The following is a 21,403-nucleotide window of genomic DNA, read 5'->3' as shown; positions in this document are numbered from 1 at the left end:
TAGTCATCTATCTTCCTTTCGTGGACATTTCCCCCTGGTTCAAGAACACTCAGGTTTCTCTTGTTGGAAAACCAAAATCAAAACCCTCCAAGCCTCACACCCTTCCTCCAGCTGCCAGCCTTCTCTTTTTACCCCTTGTCACAAAATTCAAGAGATGCCTGCACTCACTATTGCGTCACTTCCTCCTGTCTCGGCCCCCTTCAGTGTCGCCACCCACCGCCTCCCCCATCCCCAAGTTCAGCAATTGGCTCTCGCCACAGGACCAGTTGCTAATCATTAGTTTTCACTCCTCATCTAACACGGCTTCTTTGCTGCACCCACGCTGTGGACCACTTCCTTGGACACCTCTTCCCTTGACTTTCCTGTCCAATCCACTCCTGTTTTCCTCCTACCACTCTTCCTATCTGCCCTGCTCACTTATCCTCTTCTCAACTGTTATTAAATGGAAACCTCGGAGGACCGGGCCAAGGCCACCTTCTCCCCTGCTCTGCTCAGTCCTGGAACAATGTCATCTACGCCCAGATCTTCATTGATCTCCACACCTGACTCACAAATCCATCCCTGGGCCCAACCATTCCTTTGAGTCCCCAAACCAGAACAGGTACAACTGCCTACTGGCCATTTCTGCTGGGTTTTTCTCAAAACCCCCTGAACTCAACACACTCACAACTGATTTCAGGATCATCCCTGTGAACCTGGTTCAACTCCAGTGCCCTCATCTCAGGCAATGGCCTGGCCATTCAAGCAAGGGGGGAAGCCAGTGGCTTAGCGGACTGCCCCATCCCAAAAGCAATCTGTGTTCAGATTCTGTATTACCTCAGCCTCTCCTCTTCACACTTCACATCTCCCCTTCACACCATCTCCCACGTGACTGCACTCACCTAACTGGCCTCTCTACTTCTTTTCTTCTCCACAATTCCCCATTCTCCCTGCAGCCAGCTGTTAAAAATGACTCTCTATTCATATCACACCCAGCCCTATATGCTGGAAACTCTTGGACCCACTGCTCTAAGGATAAAACCCAAACTTCTCACTTTGGCCCACAAGACCCTGCACTGCAGTCTGGCGCCATCCATTCCCCAGCCTAACAGTGCCCAGTGCGGCCACACCCCTGCATCTCTCTCCAGCCTCATCAGCTTCCTGTTCCTACAGCTCACCAGATGCCCTGCTCAGCTCCCCTCAGCTCACCCACTGCATCTCATGGCCTGCCCTTATGGCCCACAGTCTCTCCTTTACAGCACTTAGCATTGTTGGAATTTTAATCACACCCGCCACCTGGGAATACGAGGGGGGAAAAAGGACAGCGAGCTTACGAGGCCACTGACCCTGTCTTATTGCTAATCATTATATCCTTAGCACCTGGGCACAGAACTTTATACTCAATAAACATCGGTGAGTAATAAACATCCAACAAATAGAAGCTATGATTGCAATCTCTGAGCAGATTCGGGAAGATGGCAAACTCTGGACTGGCCCCAGAGGAACTTCTAGGGCCAAACAACATCGACCCTCACCCTCCCCTGGTCCAGAGGTCTTACTGAACTTGGACATCACCTGGGCCAATTCTGGAAAGAAACCCAAGGTGTGGGAGATGGCTTGGATAGCACAGTTCGGTGATTTGCTCCACCAGCTGTTTTTCACTCAACTGGTCTGGTTGCAGGGGTCGGGTGGGCAGTACTTCTCTCAGGAACACACAAAGGAGCTGAACTCCCATGAGAATGGAAAGAAAAGGCCTGAAGAAGTCAAGTGGTTCTAGACAAACAGAGACGACCATCAAGGTTTGGTTCTTGAATATGTATTTTTTACTGAAAAAATCATTCATAAATTAACATACAAAAATGTACAAACACATGAGTAAATAATGTAATGACAAAGGACTACTTTTGTGAAAAGTGTTTTTTAAAACATCTTTAGATTTCAGTGCAAAAATGTACCCCTGGCACCTCTTAAAACATAAGAACAAGCTCAAAAAAAACACGTAGTGATGGAAATAAGGAAGCTATGTTCAATGTCATCGTCAATGGTGAGTGGATACGATCTCGATGCCATGTGCCTGTTGCTCAGCTATTAATGTCTGTGGTACAGGGGCTCGAACAAGAGTCCCTGTCATGTCAAAATGAATGTTTTTGCAAATAACTCCCCCCCGCCCTGCCCTCCCCCCAAAAAAAACAGTGTGAAAGGAGAAACCTTTCCCAGTACCCAGTAATCAAAGACAAGAATGATGTAAGGGGTCACCCATCAGTAGCCTTAAAGAGTTTCAGCTGCCAAAATATGCTCAAGGTCACATTTGGTTCTTATTGTCCTTTTTTTTTTAACATGAGAATTTCACACCATGAACAGCACAGAGCCTGGCTGTATGTTTTTAACATTTTAGTTCCCCACACAATTGTCAACTTCGATAAACGACTAACAGTGCACAGTAAGAGATTTTACACTAATAAAACTCACACATGATTGCAAGATAATTTAAGTGACCCTACTACAATCAGTGAAAAGAGACCTTTCCCTTTCCTCAGATCAGCATTTTCTTTTTTAAATCAGGTATTAGCCTTTTGCCAACATTTGGTTCTTCGTGGTGAATACGTTAATAAAACAGCTTCAGACAAGGTCATTTTACAACACTGCCAAGTATCAGTCAGTCTGTCCTGGCAAATTCTGCCAAATGACATCATAGTTCTGTCACATTGAAAGCAGCGCACAGCTTTCAGTGACGAAAGAGGGGAGGAGAATGAGAAGGGTGAGACGTGCCAAGGCCAGCACAGAGATCTAGGGGTGCAGGGGGAGAAAGGGAGAAAAAAATCTTTATTGCTATATGTACCATACATCAAAGGAAAACCAAATGAACGTCTGTCTGTATGTAATGTTCCCTCGTGAAGGTCTTTTAAAGCGTGAAATTCTCAAATTCCTTTAAAACATATGATAAAACTTACCAGCATTTTCAAGGGCAGAAGCCTGCTCTTTCATATGAGCCGATAAGAACTTTGCAATGCAATTTATTTTCTAAATACCACTCTAATCTTCAAAAGAACAAAAACATGAACAAAAAAACAAGGCCTGGCCAATCACTCCCACAATCTGTGGGGATCATATGTCCATGGAACCAACACATGCAACGGAAAAAAACCTCAACCCACACATGTATACACACATCCATGTAAACCATGAAAATTAAGGAACTTGAAGGCAAACAAGGCAATTAAAAAAAATATGAAGTACTTTTCAGAAAGTACTCCCAATCACGATATATAAATATGTTTTATGGAAAAGGAAGGAGGAAAACTGGCATTTTTCAGAATCCTGCAGAAGCCAACAGGGAATATGAATTGAGGGATTTGGCTCAGGGAAAAACAGAGGCACAAATTCAAGTGCAATTTGGAATCTGACTTCAAAAAGCACATGGGGTGTGAACAGAACACTTGGGCTCTTGCGTCTTGGAGCTCTGTTCATCTAATTTCAAAGCTCTGATTTAATCTAACTTGGATCACAATGACACACTGCACACAAGTGTCCCGTTTCCTGGCTGAGGACTTCATCCTCCACTAGCCCATTACTTCTATGTGCTAGGTAATAATGTTTACAAAGAACCTGTCCAGAAACCAAATGGGGAAAAAATATTCAGAGGCATCACTGAAGCGAGTTGGTAATTTAGGCACAGATTTCAGAAATTGTGACCACATTCCACACGAGCAAAAAAAAATTTTTTTTAAATGGGGGAGGGAGGGAGAGAGAGAGGGAGGGAACGAGGGACAGAGAGAGAGAGAGAAAAAAAAACAGAAGGAAAGAAGACACATCCTCTCTCCTTATGATGATGAAAGGACAAAAAGTCCAGGGACCCAGGGGCATGACCCGGGAAGCCCTCCCCTGAAGGGTCTGCTTTGAGCAGGAAGAGCAGCCTGCTGTAAAACAACAGCTCTCGTTCAGCAAAAGATTGGGAAGAGCTCGTCCTCCCAACAGGGGACAGAAAATTCTGAGCAAAAGTCAAGAACAGGAGTTAGGAAGATGGCAGTGGGCGGGGGCAGAAGATGTAAGCTACCAGTGACCACCGCTGGACTCCTGTCCTTTTGTGACATGCCCTAAATCCATTCCCTTCCAAAGTGACAGCAATTTGGGAGATATATTCTTCCACTGCATTTTAACAGCGTTCCTACATTTGCCAACCAAATAAGTGACCTAATATATATAAATCCTCAGTTTGAATTGAAGCCAGCTATAAAATTAAATTTTTAAAAAGGCATTTTACATGGCTTATTTACAATTATACTTCTTCAAGAAGTGATTGATACATGTCTATTTTTCTTCCCCAATCCCTCCCCTCCACCCTCAATCCCCACCCAAAGCAGGTAATTTAAAAAAAAAGAAAAGAAAAGAAAGCGAAGACCACCAGAGATGAAGAATGGTGTGTGGCCTTTCATTTGCTCTTCCTACAACTCAGCTGCCCTGTGGTGGGTTTGCCTCTTTGCTCCGAAGGCCAAGAAGCTCCAAAGGCCATTCATAGAAACAGACTATGGGGCGGGACCATGGCGGATCACAGTTCTCCTTGTGGACATTGTGGCTAAGATGGGACGTCGGGGTAGGAGATGGGGAGGAGAGCAGCAGGACAGACATCTGTCTTGTGAGAAGAGAAAGCTAGTCCTGATCAGAGAAGTTCCCAAGCTTACTCCCTCCATCCCAGCGGGTCCAACAGGTGTTTTGTGCGTGTGCTCTGTTCACATTTTTTCCCTTGAACCCTGTGATCCTTCATTAGACACTGTATTTCTAATTCTCTTCCGGTGTGGAGCCCCAGGACATCTCATCAGGCTGCTTTCTTGGTGGAGGTGGGTAAAGCAAACATATATTCTCTCATTTCAGTACTCGGTCACCTGAGCCAGCTCGGGTGTCAAGTTGACAGTAATGTTTTTATACAAGGCGTCGTATGTGATGTTTGCAAAGTAGTTCAAGTTGTTGAGGCCATCCAGCCCTTGCCGTTCTTTGGACTTCCTCAGCAGAGCATACCTGTTGACGCAGAGAACAGGGGTGGCTCTGAGCAAGGGGCCAACCTCCTCACGACAGAGGACGGAGCAGGGCAGACCCCAGGACACAACCCAAGGCAGTACTTTTCACCATGGGGCCTGTGGCTGGCCCATCAGCTACTCTATGCTAAATGTTGTTATTATTAGAAAAGCCTCCTATTTCATGCCAGGCACTTTACTTATTACATTATTTCATTTAATGTATCTGCTCCTTAAGCAAATGAGAAAACCAAGGCTCATGCTGTTAAACGACTTGCCCAAGGTCACAGAGTGGAGAAGTGCGAGGTAAGATACTAAAAATACATCAGATGGGAAAGTTCAGAGTCTGCACTCAGTGTCCTCTTACTCCCATGAAGACAGAGGTCGTGCAATCAGAACTGGCCCTCCAGAGAACAGTCCTCCCCCAGTTTACAAAAGACAAAGGGAGCCACTCTCGAAAGTGCAGAGATGTCACTCCGTCTACCCGCTCCAATTAGTCCAACCTGGGATTTCCTTACTGAAAGCAAAAAGTTACATTAACTGCAACCACACACACAGAAGCTCAGGGACACCCTTCCAGAACCGAGGCTTGCAGAAAGGGTGCCAACTCTGTCTTGTCACATCAGTGGAAGTCACAGAGACCTTTAACCGAGTGGACTCCTCTCCAACTCCATGAAGGCTACAGAAGAGACTACACAGCTTAAGACGTAGAATGAGTGATTTCCTTGAAAGAGTTTACGATCACATTTTTCACCAATATTCTGATTTCACCCACAAATGTCTGCCTCACAGTTCAATTAAAATATATATGGACACGACAGAACAGCTGTCAGAACAGGACCTTGGGAGAGGGGTTGGGGAGTGAGACGAGGGGTGTAGTACGTTCTGGGACATCTGGAAAGGCAAAGTATAGAGGATATTTGTAAGAGTTAGAATAAATAAACTGCACCCACCTTCCAAGAAACTGGACTTCTCCTCGATGGTGGTGAGGAATGGATTTGTACTTCCCAGCGTCACCTTCCGGCCGGCTTACAGAATAGCCTGCATTCTGTACTCTGTCCCAGACAAAGGAAATGGGCTTTTGAGTAAAACGATCAAGTCCTACACGTGAGCAAACCTATGCTGAGGCTAAGAAACCCCAAGGAGAACAACCAAACTTCTGCCCCTAATTATTCAAATTGGCTATACCCTCTGGGTAAGCTCGTGGTTTTAGAAAAGAAGTCTATGATACAAATAAGTTTTGAAAAAGGAAATTCAAGATTCAAAAAGAAATTCCAAATTCTCGAGAGTAAGGTTTGACGCGGGTTTTCGGTGACAGGTCCAACAGCGAGTGCCCCGGGGCAGGCGAGTACACACGCTCGCCCTCTCTGCTGGCTTGTTTGGGTCTCATTCCAGAGACTTTTCTCACGGGTGGACAGCCCCTTTTCCTTCCACTACCCAACACAAAGCAAGTCAGCAAAGCCAGAGCTGCGTAGGTAGAACTTATGTCTCTGCCCATTAAACCAATCACCATGGTGATGAACTTATTAACATCGTCCCACCTAGCTGTAAAACTTCACAATTTATGAAGTCACTATGAGGGAAGCAGAATTCAGAGGAGGTGTTCAGGGCATTGATCCTAATATGATAAAGATGAAGATTTCCCAACGTGGGTTTCCCGGCAACTGGACGGAGCTCTGAGAAATCATGAATACATGGAGACGTTGAACGTTTCTATGTGAAATTGAGGGTCGTTTTCATATTGTTTCAATATCCTCCTGACTCCAAATTACACTCTTATTTGATAAACAAACATGGAATGCCTACTGTGTGCCTGGCATGGTGCAGGGTGCTGGGGGAAGCCAGCCACAGTTTCTGCAGCACCACCCCCCTCCCCGAACGCTGAGCTGGAGAGAGGGCGAGGTGAAAAGCTGTGACCGATGTCCCAGGAGGGCTCAAATGCATTCAAGGACCAGTCAAACCAGCTGAGTGTGTGGAGGAGCTCTTCATCCTCCCTAGGTTCCTAAGAAACCCAAATGAAAAGGATGAGATGCCATTTTCACCTATCAGATTGAGAAAGAATTGTCTGCAGCTGCTTTGTCCAATGTAGCAGCTAAGAGCCACATGTGGCTACTGACGGGCAAAAATGTGGCCAAAATTTTAAAGGCTGTTTCTATGTGACGCTGGCAGTGGTATAAGCAAATGGGCATGTGAATGTACCGCTGGTCGGAATCTTTTTGCAATCACTTTTGGAGGAAAATTTGGCAATAACTATCAAAATTAAAGTGCATTCACTTCTCGACTCTGCAGTTCCACAACGAGTAATTTAATCTACAGAAATATTTGCACACGTCAACAAAGGATGTTCAAGCATTTCTAGAAGACACAAGAAGAAGGGTAGTACCTGTTCCACAGGTCGTCGTCTTCTCCGCCCCAACCCCAGAAAGCATTAGGAAAGCCATTGATTTTCCGAAACTGTTCCACTGTTAAGCCGCTCACGCCGCCAAAGAACTCGGTATAAGGAAGCCTGCAAGGAGAGGCACAGCGTCAGTCATCAGGGCATTAAAGGCGGACTTCTCCCATACCTGTCTGAAGGCAAACATCATTCTCTGTGCTACTACTGCCCGAGCTACCTGAAATGGTTTCCTCTCGCTGAGATGCATCAGCCCGAGTAGCTAACTGCATTTTTAATGACAGCTTTGTTGAGACATAATCGACATACTGTATAATTCTTCACCCATTTTAAGTGCGTAATTCAATGATTTTTAGCACATTCGCAGAGTTGACCAACCATGACCACAATCAATGTTAATACATTTCATTACCCCCAAGAAGAAGCCTCGTCCTCACTAGCCGTCAGTCACGCCCCATTTCCCTCTACTCCCCTGTGCAATCACTACTCCCCTTTCTCTGTAGATTTGCCTCTTCTGGACATTTCACAGAAATGGAACCATATGTGGTATTTCGTGACTTGTTTCTTTCACGTAGCGTAATGTTTTCGAGGTTCATCCACGTAGTCACACATGTCAGTACGTCATTCCTTTAGACTGCCTACCAATGTTCCACGGTGGGGGATACACTGCATTTCGCTTCCATTCATCAGTGGAAGGACCTGCGGGCTTGGAGCTAACTGGATTTGCCATCTTCGCATCTCTCATCATCCTTTTAGATTTAACTCCTTTAATTAAAAGGAAATGATACTCACAGATACATATACTTATCCAATTTAGTTGCAAAGTGCCTTGGCATCTGTCCACATCCGTAATAGTTACGATCACTTTCTGGTATATGATCCACATCATGAAAAATAAGACAGTCCCAGTCCAAGTCCTTCATTGCTTCTTGAAAACCGACATTGAAAAGCATGGCTCGATTAAAGGGTTGGGTGCCAACCTACAAGAAGCAGAACTTTATTTGTAAAAGGACTCTTGAAGCAAAATCACCGCTGCCTCAGCCCTGCCAAAGGAGAGCTTCCAGAAGCGCCCTGGCAGAGACCACTGGGCCGGTGAGGCAGGTCCAGGGCCAGTCACCACTGACTCACCTTCCAGGAAAGGCGATAATGATAAACCCGAGCTCCTTTCTCCCAAGGCTGTTGTAAAGGCAGACATTCGGCCATAAAACAGCATTTAGAAGACTAAGCAGCCCCATAAAGGGAAGAACAACACTACTGTTTCTACTCGCAGCTCCTTATCTTAACGGGGACTTCCTAGGTCTGGGGCCTGAAGACACCACCCAAAGCAGCTCCTGCAAAACCACCACACAAGCGGCCTTTGTTCAAAGGCAAACAAAGTTCCATCCTGGACTCCAATCTGCGGGCACTGAGCAACTGACATTTCGAAGAGGGCAGAACTGCTCTCCGTTCCCCTCCCGCCTCAGGGTGACTGGATCATGAGATGTCAGTGCCACTGGCTCTTCACACCGAAGACGCATTCACTGGAAGCTCTCAAAACTGCTGTCTCAGGAGGGACAGGACAAGAGAGAAAAGACCACTCACTTGCTCGATCACATAAAACGCAAACCGCAGGCGCTGGCGCTGAAGCATGGGAATCAGGTGTCTGAGCAGGACTGGGAGGTGCTCATGGCGGTTCCGGAAGGGGACCAGGATCGCCACCTGCAGGGGGTCACAGCAAAAGAGGCCGCCCCATTAGTCCCCTCAACTTCCGCTCTGTAGCAGGACATTCCTGCAGAATCGGGGACCAGCTCTTAGGGAGTAGCGCTAGGAGGCTGCCTTGTCTTCCATTTCCTCTAAAGAAAGACCCACGTGGGCAAGTGGATCCTCGCAAGTAAGCGGACCTGGTTCTTACGCGCAGCACCCCGCATGTGGGACAGCTGAAGGAATTCATGCTAGAGCACAGCCCAGAGGAAGACATACGTTCTCCGCAGTGACCCAGTACAGGTATACCTACCGAGGTACAAACATAAATAAAAGTACGCTTCACAACACGGTACTTCCCTCACGACGTGCAGTGCACTTGACACAGATGTATTTATTTAATGACGGTCACTAAATTAATTTTACATTCCCACAGTGGGCTGGGAACACCGACCTGTTCCCGGTCTGCTCTGCTCTTTGCTGTCCCACGGCAACTCACAGGGCTGGCACAGAGCAAGCACTTCAATAAATACTTGTTTAGGAAGAATGGGGTTAAGCCCGTGTCATAAGCTTGATCCCCACTACTGATGCCTCCTGACTACAGCCACGCAGGAAAACACTAAACAATTCTCAATGTCAGGCTAACTAACTGCACTTTTTTTTCTGCTAACCTCAGGGTAACAATGGCGAGTAAGGCATGAAGCACTGAATTTGTGAAGGTGGCTTCCTGGAAGGAAGACAAAAGGGCGTTGCTCAGTCCTCGGAAGGAGGCAAATGTCTGTGGCAACAGAGGAGTCCTTAGGGAAACCCATTACTCCAAAATATTTCCGTCAATTGCAAATAGTTTTCACTGGGTAGCAGGGCACAAATTAGGAAATGTCATAATCAGTGAATCTCATGCTGATTTGGGACCATTGCCATCTCAGCGGGCCTCCCCAGGCAGCACTTCCGGTCTGACTGCACACCCTACCTTCCACCGCGGCACACAATCCGAAGGCGTCCAGTGACCTCCGAGCTTGATGGTTGGGTCTTTGGAGAAGAGTTCATGAATGGCATCCATTCCGATTTCACTCATATTTATGTCTATTGGGCCCTCTGAATAGAGAGGGTGCGGGGAGAAAAAGAATTAAGAGGTCAGAAAATGATAGATTCTTTTCCCTATGTCCAGGGGGGTTCCCTATGTCGTGGAGAAGTTCAACCCCTTTTCAACTTATTGTGTTTTGAACAGGATTGGAAGTCCTTTCCTGTTTTGTAACTCCCTGCATTTCAGTTCATCACTTTTATTGGGTAAAGCAGCAAATCAAGAAATTAAGACTTTAGAGTTCTGCTTCTGCCAAGGGTGTGGAAAGAAATTAAGACCAAGTAAAACAGCAGCTGAACTTCTCAAAGAGGAAGGAGACAAGTGGCTGAACTTAGAGCCATCTCTGCATGCTCCTGAGACATGTATAGACACACTAAATAGTCTCAATTAATTTATCAGTGACCCTGACTAGTCATGTCCAATCTAGAACACTCATCATCTCTGACTTCAGTTAAGAAGTGGAACTGTCTAAAACACAGAAAAAGTATAATACTTTGTTGTCATTGCTTTAGATTACACATGGGAGTCCAAGAAAGAAGGAACGAACAGAAAAAAGAAAAGATCCGAAAATTATTTTAACTGGTACTTTGTTAAGAAAATAACTTCACTCGTATCAAACAAGTTATAAGCAGTGTTTAAGATTTATACTAAAAGACGAAGCTAGTTGCCTATGTTTTCTCTGGGACATCCTAATAGACCGACCCCCAGTTTCAAAGGAGGGTGCCTGTACAAAGGAAAGAGTGAACAACGTAGAAAATGTCACCAAGAACACAGGCAACCTTGTAGAGGGGCTGAAGAAGAGTCAGCACACCAGGAACTTTCATAATCCCTGTTTCCAATGGCAGGGGTGTGTCTTTCTATAGGTAGAAATATTGAGAGAGCAAGGACACTCTCCCTTGTATTTGAATCCAATAAAAAGACATATCAGTTTTAAGAGCAGAGGAAGATAAGTGAGAGCTCTACTCACTCATGGAAGGGAGCCTTTCGGGACAGGTGTGGTTTGCAAAGTAGGTGAAGTCTTCAGGAAGAAAAGTTGTGGTTTGTAGAAAGGTTTCGCTGTGGTTCAAGTCAAGAGGATAATCTGGAGAGGTGAGAAAAAAAGTCAACTCAGACTGGTCCATGCGATCAATTCTGCAATTCTCATATGCCTACCAAAGAAGGTTTTTCTTAGATATCATCTTTGGTGAAGCGAGACTCGGGGAGCTCTTCACTGTCGCCAAAAATCTGAACCCATCAATAAAAATGTTAACCAGATGAGACTATGTTAACCAGATCTTCTATTCTTATTGGTGTTACAGCTTTATGTGCACTCTACAGTTAAATAGCTCTACAATGTAATTATAAAAACCTTATTCTCTAAAGGAATTGTTCTCACTTCTTTTAGACAACAACTTCAGTATTTACCTCCGTTTGCCTACACAGTTAATCTTGATGCTTCCAAGGTAAGTCTTACCTACCGACTTCCCACGACAGGGGGCGAGGATTTCCCTCCCCTGCCTCCCCTGCCCCTCCACACACATACCTTTTCCATCCTCCAGTCTCCCAACAGTCATATATGATCATTATGGTTAGGAAGTCTTTAGGATTTATATTATGATGATTCTATAGATACTACTCATAGCTGAGAAAGGTGGAAAGTAATGACTACTTCTTGTCTCCTGCATAATTTTTTTTTTCCTGGAGTGACTCTTGTTTTTCTGTTTGCCAACTTTTATATGGAATAATGACTCCCTCAACACCATGCCCTCTCCCACTGCATTTCCACTTCAGACATTCACACGCATCAGGGATTCTCTCAACTCCATCCTCCCAAAGACGGGCCAGCGCCTTCTGACCCACTCCAGTTTGGACTGGCCCTCCTTTGTGCCTGATGTGCAGATGCTATCCCCAGATCTCCCTTCCTCAGTGTGTCGGAGGTTCCTTCCATCCCTGTACAGTATTGAACTTCATTTTTCCCAAGTTTAATGTCTCCCTTTTTCTCGCTGATGGAGCACATCCTCCAAGGAGCTTCCTAAGAGGGGGATAGGAAGTGATTTTGAAACCTTGTGTATCTGCTTGCTTTTAGTCTTCCTCACTTGACTCATGGTTGGTTGGGGTTATAGAATTCTAGGCTGGAAATAATTTTCCTTTAGAACTGTGAAAGTGCTGTCCCACTGCCTTCTAGATTCCACTGTGCCTGTTAAGTTCAAAGCCATTCTGATTCCTGCTGTTAAAGGTGACCAGTAATTTCTCTCTGGAAGTATAAAGAACTTTCTCTTTGTTCAGGAAATTCCATATTGGTGTGCCTTGTTAGGCGTCTATGTTCACCCACTGTGTTGACCATTTGGTGGGCCTTTAAAGTCTAGGAATCCATGTCTCCCAGTTCTAGAATGTGGCAGCAGGGCTGAGGTATTACTGTGACAACTTACTCCCCTCTGTATTCTGTGCTCACTTTCTGGAGAACAGAAAACATGACTTAGATGTTGGACCTCCCAGTCCTCTAATTTTCTCATCTTTTCTATCCGACTTTCCATCCTCTTGCCATTTTTCTGCCCTACCGATTTCCTCAATTTTACCCAGTGCTTCTTTTAATTATCATTTCTTCTACTGTATTTTTAATTTCAAAGAGCCCTTTAATTTTCTGAATGTTCACTTCTTATAATATATTCTTGTTTCGTGTTTGCTATCCTTTTTCTCTTACCTTCAGAAGACATATCATTGCTGTTTTATGATTCTCCCAGTATAGTCCGTTTCTCCCCAATTGTTGCTACCTGTTTGTGTTGAGTATTTGCACAGTGATCCTTGGCCATCTGCTAATATTTAAGAGTGGGGCACTGATCAGCTCAGCGGAACGGTTTGGACTGTGGTGCTTCATCATAGGGTGTTATGGCCGGAAATTTGGTTTGGAAACTTCCACTGTGGCTATCTTTGGATTGTTCCTCTTGGTCCGGTCAGATTCCCCAGAGAAGCCTATTCTAGTATATGTGCTGCCGAAGCGAGCACCAGAGAAGCCTATTCTAATCCGCCAAAATGGTACAGTTCTGGCTACAAGCATCCCGGAACTGTGGGCACCTAAACCAAGCCAGGTGGCCCCAAGTTGAGGGACCCTCTGTTTTACCATCTCTGGAGGTTATCAAGTCTCCAGTGCTTTGCCAAGATGGGGGAAGGGAATGTGGGTATCCGACTACTTTTCAAATAGCCTTCAACCAACCTGTATCTTAGTTGCCACTTTTAGTCTTATGTCTAAAAGTACCTGATATTACTAATTCCTGAGCTTCTGGGGGCTTCCGGGGTATAAACTAGAATGGTTGATGGCTTTTCTTGCTGCCACACTAGCAGTTTTTGTGGGTCTGTTAAGTTCTTTACCAGGACCATCTGTTTTCCAACTTCCAAAAATCCTCATTCTTACGCGTGCGTGCGCGCGCGCGCGCGCACACACACACACACACACACACACACATATCTCTTTACTGTCATTTAGTGGTGTTTTAAGAGTGTGAAGCAGATGACTTTTTCTTAGGGGACTGTATGAAGAGCGCTCCTCCAACCTCTTATTTTTTTAACAGATAAGGAAACTGAAGCACCATATATACAATTTATACAAGGAGACTTGCCTGTACTTGACAAAGATCTGACTAAACTCTGGGTTAGAGATTTTTCCATTATACTGCACTGTTTTTTCAGAGTATTAAAATCTCTCTCACCAATCCTTTTGGATTCATGCTGATTCTATGAGAATTAAAACTTCCTATTCAGATTCATTTTGCAACCTGTAATCCCACAATCTTCAATTTACATATTTTTTAAAAGGTATTATGAGAGGGTTTCTGAGAATCAAACTGCTAATACAGTGAATCCCTTCACCGGCTCATGGCTGCCTACTCTACAAGTACTCATAAGACAAACCTCAATGAGAGGCAACTTGAAGAGAATTTTAATGGTCTCTTTTGTTTTGCTTTGCTTTTATTATTATTTTTTCATTTTCTCAGATCACCTTTTTCTGTGTTATCCCCCTTATGCCCAACTGCCTCAGATTTTTATTTTTTTACTTTTTTTAAAATTAAATTTATTGGGGTGACAATGGTTAGTAAAATTACATAGGTTTCAAGTGTACAATTCTATAATATGTCATCTATATATCACATTGTGTGTTCATCACATAGAGTCACTTCTCCTTCCATCACCATCTATTTGTCCCCTTTTACCCTCTTCTACCACCCCCTTCCCCCTTGCCCTCTGGTAACCACTGAACAGTCTCTTAACAGGAGAGAAAACAAAAAGAACTCCTTCTGTCCTTTTCAGTGGTCACTTTCCCGAAAAACACTAAGCCTACATTTTATACAAAAACATAAACCAAGTCAGCAGGAACCCTAAAGGTGAAATTACATTTACACAGAAATTAGCCCAAAGCCCTCAGTTCAACATGGAAACCTGTCCAAAGTTGCGCCTTTTCTGAGATATTAATACTTCAAAAAGCTATGTCAAGAACCTTCAATACTAACCATTATTCTGGAAGATTCTGATTTTGCTTCTTCAACACACACACACACACACACACACACACACACACACACTATGATCCTCTTTAACAAAAAAAATTAAAAATTTTCATTTGTAAAAACTGTTTATGTTTGTGATGTGAACATGTTTGGAGAAAGGAGCTGGCTAGGGACAGCATCACAGTAATTACATTTGTCTAGAAGGCAAAGAAATTCCCAGAGGTATTATAATAACCATTTTCATAAGTAAATCAACAAAAACAGAATTATAATAATTCTGTTTTATATGAATTATTATATGACAGATCCAAGCCTTAGAGCTACGACCTAAATGGGAAATATGAAGTAAAAAGAAACATGTAGGAGAGGAGACAAGTCACTTTCTAACCTTAATAATCCTACTTTTGGGGGTTTGAAGACACATAAATTCCTTTCTACTTCCTTCAAACACTAGTATAATAAGCCTCGTAGCAACTAACATGGAACAAAACAAGATAAAAAACAAAACACTCATCTAATTCTTCTGATTACTAAATTAATAAGGTCGTTTTTTTTTAAAAAAAAAAAACCAAAACCTTCAAACATACAACTCCTAAGTGGAAGTCAAGAGGATAATAATCTTGCCCTACATCTTGGGGAAAAACCCCTGCAAAGCCCTAATTTCCTCATTTCTAAGTTCTTTACGTAAAAATTTAAATAACATCTACTTTCTCACCAGCAGTAGAAACTTTCTAAAGTAATGCAAGAGGCAGAGGGAATCAATTGCTCATGATCTGATAGGACTGCCTGCTTATTGTGGGGCCCGACGTCCCCTCTCCAGCTCCCTAAAAATTGGAGAATTACACTCCAAACATCGATTTCCTACTCTTCTAAAGCAGGTATCTATTCAATGAGGGAACTGCTGAGAGAAAAAAGAAAAAAGCTTAATGAATGTCTTACCGCCACAGTTTTGCTTTTCCATTTAAATCTAATCTATTTTAAATCAGGACATATTCTTCCAGCAAGAAAGGTCTAAGGGCAAAGAACGCAGCTGTTTTTACATTGATAAAGTAGGACATTCTTCCTACGTACAGATTCCAATGGCATGTTCATTCAACTTTGCTCTACACCAGTGGTCCAGCAGCTTTGGTTGCACATTAGAATTATCTAGGAAGCTTTTAAAGACCCTAATGTCCAGACTATGCCGCAGACCAATTAAATAAGAACCTCTGGGGACAGGAAACAGGCACCAGTATTTTTTTAAGCGCCCCCACCCCACTGCAGGGGGATTCCAATGTGCAGTCATGGTTGCCATGGCTACCCCAATACGCGATGGAGACAAAAATCTGCTTTCTCCCTTCATTACCAAACCTAGCTGAGGAGGGTTTGGAAAGTGCTGACAAACAGAATCCAGGAAGAATCACCACTTTTTCCTCCCATTTGAGAAAAAAAACCAAACATTTGCCTCTCTGCTTAAAAAAATGTGGAAATGTATATATACTAGAAAGATGTCATGGGACAAGCATCTATGAAATGGAAAGAATTAGCGTTCATTAAGAGTGAGCGTGCTGAGGGAGGATTACCTGCGGGGCAGCAGACATAAGGAAGACCATGGACTGAGCATCTAAAAACCAGAGGCAAAAAGGCTGTATCTGTCTCACTGAATGTATTACCTAGCGCACTGATAATGGCTTTATTAATTTTATTTGTCTGTGGCAACAGACCTTTTTTGAGGGATGTGGGCAATGAGGAGATTGGGACCATAAGTATGGGAGGTTTGTGTACACGTGTGTGCATGTGTGTGTAGAAAAGTAAAAAATCTCCTTTCGGTTAAAAGTTGCTAGACAGAATGCCACCTGGAAATTTATATTTAAGAATGAGAAACGCTAGGCCATCCAACTCCTCATCTCATCTATAAAACTAAATGGCTTAAGTGGATGAACCAAATGAATTCTCTTCTGCTGTCAATATTCTTTTGAGCGTTTCCCCCCTAGGAAGTTTTGCAGGATTCAAGAACTCGTATATCAATGGCTTTCAGGGACAATAAAAAGCTTCTCCAGGTCATTACTTCAGGCTTATTTCCAGGCTCAGTCTTGATTCCCCCAAAGAATATTCTTACTGGACAATCACCACGTTAGCTTTCAAGCATAAAGAAAACCAGCACTCCTGAAATGTCACACTAAGCCTTTTAGCCACACTTGGCCTAATGGAGACCTTTGAATGTGGGTGGGTGCCACAGCACGACTTCCAGGGTGGGGCAGCGAAACCTCAGTCCAGGCTGCTGAAATCAAGCCCACAGTGCTCTTGGTGGGCATGGCCAGGCAGCAGTGCCAGTCATCTGGCTACGCCAGCAGCTCTGGGCCCGGATACCCGCTTCTGTGCTAGGCAAAGAAAGAACTGCTTTGAAATAAATAAAAACGGTACGTTTTCACTTCCAATGAAATGATATTTCTTCTTGAATACTTACTCGCTAAAGATGTGCCAATAACACAGAAGCTATGGGACGTAAAGTAAAACATAGAGAATATAGTCAATAATAATATGGCAATAACTACGTATAGTAGTGCCAGGTGGGTACTGGACTAGTCAGGGGGATCACCTCTTAAATTATACAAACGTCTAATCACTATGCTGTACACCTGAAATTAATATAAAATGATACGGAATGTCAAAATAAATAAAATGTAAAAAAAGGAATTGAAAAAAGTAAAAAATTTAAAAACCTACCACAAAAAACACACCACAAAACCCACAGAAGCCAACCAAGATGGTAATCTCAGAATTAGGTTACAACACTTGAAATGTGTTTTCGTGTTAAATCGATCAACTCACGTGCTCGGAAATCATTTACCGAGTGCCCCCTACGTGCCAGGCAGTGGACAAGGTACCGGGGATACAAAGATGACAGTGGCCACGAGGGCACTGCTGGGACCCAGAGGTCAGCAAATCCCAACGCCACTGCTGTCACTCCTGTGAGCTTTGACCCCTGCACCCCTAAAATGGGGGAACACAGTAGTTACCGTACTGAGTTCCTCTGAGGATTCCATGCGGTAGTGCACGTCAAGTGTCTAGTATAACACAGCCCTTAACAGCAAGACTTCTATTTTATAAGGAACATAGACACATTCAGCACAAAACAGATGATTATTCCAACCAGAGGGATGCTGGGAAGGATTATTTTGGTGTATGGTAATTTGAGAATAAACACGTGCAAAGTCAAATAATGGCTCCCTGGATATGCCTTCTAAGGGTGCAAGTCACGTCTGTGCAGAGTTTTCAAAGACAAATACCCCTCAGGGAATTAGTGAGATCCTGTGTTGCAAGTCTAGCCAGTGGTGCAGTCCTGCTAGGCGTCCCTCTACCTTCTGAGAGAGAACAGACTACCTCGCCTAATGCCCAGACAGAAGTCCTAGCATTATGTAACCTTGGAGAGGCATGAACACTTGAACTGGATAAATGTCATGACAGCACAAAAGTCTCTTTATCCAGAGTGATACAGGGCCAAGAGCTCTGGAATGGCCGTCAAAGGACTCCCTAGTTTCACCACACACCTTACAGCAGGTCTGGGGCAGGCTCTAGGGAAAGGCACATGCCCACGGCACTCCAACACCCCCAAGCTGATTTTGTACGACATGTGGAAAATGGGAGTAACATAAAATTCCGCCCACCTGACTGAGCCATGTTCGCGTCAAGTGAGACCAAGTGTGTGGGGCTCATTTGCAAAACCTAATGCCACACATGATGAATCAGGAAACAAAAATGTGCTCAGCTTTTTCGCATGACTTCTGTAACTACAGGGATTCCTCTTCTAGGTATGGGTCAGAGCTCAATTTGTCCTGAGACCGCAGTTTGGCTCAAAAGCTCTGAAAAGTCAATCACTCGCTCCTCGCAAACAAGAAGGAAGCACCAAAGTTTTTCCGTTTGCCAACTATAGTCCTTCGTTGTTGCTAAACTGGCCAGCAGGACAGACTGATAACTTAGGATGTGGGCGATTCCTTTACAGATTTAACTTCCCTTCGAGAGGTGATGCTTTCTCCTGAGATCCCAAGCACCACAGAGTAATTCTTATCTGCAATGTCCACACAGCAATTTCACGTTCTACATTGAGCTGCAGACTACCTTAGAACTCACGACAGAGGAAGAGTGGACTGATTTGGAGGAAAGAATATTTTTTAAAATACACATACTTTATAATACTATGCTTGACTGAAATCAAGTAAGAAGCCATAGGAACGCACATTACTCCTTAGTTAAAGAGATAAGAGGTAAATCATGAATGCTTAGCAAAATGAAGTGTCAGAATCTATTTTTTACATGAAAACCATCCCTGGCTAGACTGGACAAGCCACACGACAGTCCCATTTAACCATCTGGAAATACTTCCTATGTTCAATTTTTGGAAGAGTTAAAGAGAGACATAAAAAAGAGCCTTCTCTCAAAGGTAAAGAAAAGCCCATGTAAATAGTCTTTTACAAAAAATATTAAAACCGTGTTTAGGAACAAGTCCTTACAGTATACTGTTAGGAAAGCCATCTAACCTCTGTGTTCTTTTTTCCTCTTTATATGTAATTAGTGCTTAGGAAGGTAACAGCTAGAAGCTGCAGAGACTGAGGCAGAAAAAGTTCACTCTCCTGTTCCTCACTGTAATGTTCAACCCGAATAGTCTGCAAAGCTTTCTTCAAGGCTGAATGAATCTGATCACCAGACTCAGCCACGGAGCTGGAATTAAACCTCCGGATGAAAACTACACATGACTGGGAAAGGTAAACCCGGTGAACTATTAACCTTTTCTTCCAGAAGTCACTTTTTCAATTTGTGGAAACTCTCCTGGATTACATGATGATTATTGGTAAGTATCAATTAAAGCATTCATAAACAGAGTCCTACTGGGTGGATCAAATTCAAGAGGAGTCCAATAGGAAGAACAGAGCTGGAGCAACTCTTCCCGTGTGGCAGGCAACCAGGGCCACGTGAGCTTTGAAAGCAATAGGGACCACCACCATCACTACCATGTGTAACTCAGGAAACAATGTGAAGCCATCAAATAAGTGTAAGGAAGTCCAATAAAGTTCTGTTTGCCTAGATGGCTGCATGGATACATTTTTTTGAAATTATTTCCAGAAACAGCTTTTGGTGTTTCTGTTTTGCTGGTATACTAAATATATGCTTAACCTATTCTGCCTACCGTGGGCAACTACACTGAAAAAAAGGGATCTTGAAAGATACTCTTGCCCCCTCCTCTCTGGAAAGCATTAGGAGCAAAAATGGAATCATCTCACCACCCTTAATGTACTGTTAGCAAAACAAACAAGGATTTGTTTTGCAAGAGCTTCTTTTTTAGTAGGAAGGTGAAATTCAGCCAAACTTTTCCTCTTTTACAATGCACTCTGTTCCATCAAAAACAATTATGCGAACCCAATTTCCCTCTCCTGGGAGGAGACATTCTAAGCAGACCACCTTTTTGCCAAAAACATACCTGAGTCATTCAGGCTGCTATTCCTCTTGGCATAAGCGCTCCGAACCACCTGCTCATAAACCTGAGCTCCTATTGTCCGCATGTTGTCCCGGATCAGAATGCCTTGAGCTTGCATCATGAAGAGGTAGGTGTTCACTGCAGAGAACAGAAGGGAGGGGAAAAAAGAGGTGACTTCAAGGCAACCGTTAAGAAAAAACAAATAAAAACCACATACACACACAACAATGGGTTTCTCTTCTTTCTTTCTTTTTTTTTTAAATCCGTTTCAGGTCTAAAACCCAACAAATGCCTTAACTCTATTTTCCATACTGGGTTCAATGTTTTTAGGACACCAGCATTTTTTGAGTAGCTGGTAGGACTTAGGGCAATTTCTGTCAATGTTTAGCAGTTTTAGAAAAACCATATTTTTAAAAAATTGTATTCCACCAGGTCTTCAAATACCCAATCTGTATTCTAGCACTGTGACAATCAGAAGGACTTTTATGAAACTTTTATTTTTAAAGACTTTTATTTTTAAAAAGATCTCTGCTCTCTTTAATTCACCTTCTTAACACTTGATGGCTATCCGCAGAGAGTGGAAACCACTGACTGCTTTGCCTACTGGAAACACTTAGATCTAGGTGTTGAAAGTGGTCTCTAAGACTGCAGCTACTTTTCTCTGGGGGTATTTGGAGAGAAACAGAAAATAATGAAAGAATGTCAGCAGTACTCACTACTCACCTACCTCAGCCCCAAAGTCAAAAGCAATGGGAAAAAAGCAGGGGTTTGGTCCAAGCGTCAATTAAAACATACTGCCTTTGCAATGTGTACAAATATCAAATCACAATGTTGTATACCTAAAACTAGTATGTTATAACTCAATTACATCTTCAAAAAAACAACAGAACAAAAACCATACTCTTAACTAGTGATAATTCAGATTAATTGCCCAATCATTGTCATTTTGGAGAGTGACCTCCACTGGGTTTTCTTGAAGTCTATGATAATGAAACTAGGAGATCACAAATACGAGGGAACATAATTCCTGTATTCTATTTGCAATCTCAAATACTATGCCATCATGTTCAAGGCATTGTAAGGTTTAAGAACAGCCATGCTAATGTACCCACTTCCCCCTCACCACTGTGAAATGGGGCTGTCTTATACGGGTGGTACATTTACAAACCTAAACTCTGGTAGGTGTTAGAACGCTTGACTGACCTCCAACCAGACCCCGGGCAGGTCCTCAGTGGAGAGCCTGGGCCTCATGCAGACAATACACACGGCCTCAGCTGTCCTGGCTCTTGAACAAGACATACTTTGTTGACACTATTTCATCATTATTATCAC

General features: G+C 43.5%; 1 protein-coding gene across 1 annotated transcript in view; it reads right to left on the bottom strand.

Annotated features, from left to right (window-relative positions):
- Positions 1-1,779: 1,779 nt before the first annotated feature.
- The window catches only part of B4GALT5 (beta-1,4-galactosyltransferase 5), a 67,808-nt gene continuing 48,184 nt past the window's right edge, over positions 1,780-21,403 (bottom strand). The window contains exons 2-9 of the mRNA XM_081034517.1: positions 20,075-20,209; positions 11,109-11,222; positions 10,031-10,155; positions 8,962-9,078; positions 8,173-8,360; positions 7,372-7,494; positions 5,942-6,043; positions 1,780-4,992 (exon numbers count right to left, since the gene is read on the bottom strand). Of these exons, the coding sequence (XP_080890643.1) occupies positions 4,845-4,992; positions 5,942-6,043; positions 7,372-7,494; positions 8,173-8,360; positions 8,962-9,078; positions 10,031-10,155; positions 11,109-11,222; positions 20,075-20,209 (1,052 nt within the window). The 3' untranslated portion in view covers positions 1,780-4,844. The remainder of the gene's footprint in view (positions 4,993-5,941; positions 6,044-7,371; positions 7,495-8,172; positions 8,361-8,961; positions 9,079-10,030; positions 10,156-11,108; positions 11,223-20,074; positions 20,210-21,403) is intronic.

This window comes from Rhinolophus hipposideros (assembly GCF_964194185.1).
Source record: "Rhinolophus hipposideros genome assembly, chromosome: 22".
In the NCBI taxonomy this organism is placed as follows: Eukaryota; Metazoa; Chordata; class Mammalia; order Chiroptera; family Rhinolophidae; genus Rhinolophus; species Rhinolophus hipposideros.
This window is presented reverse-complemented; position numbering and strand designations above follow the sequence as displayed.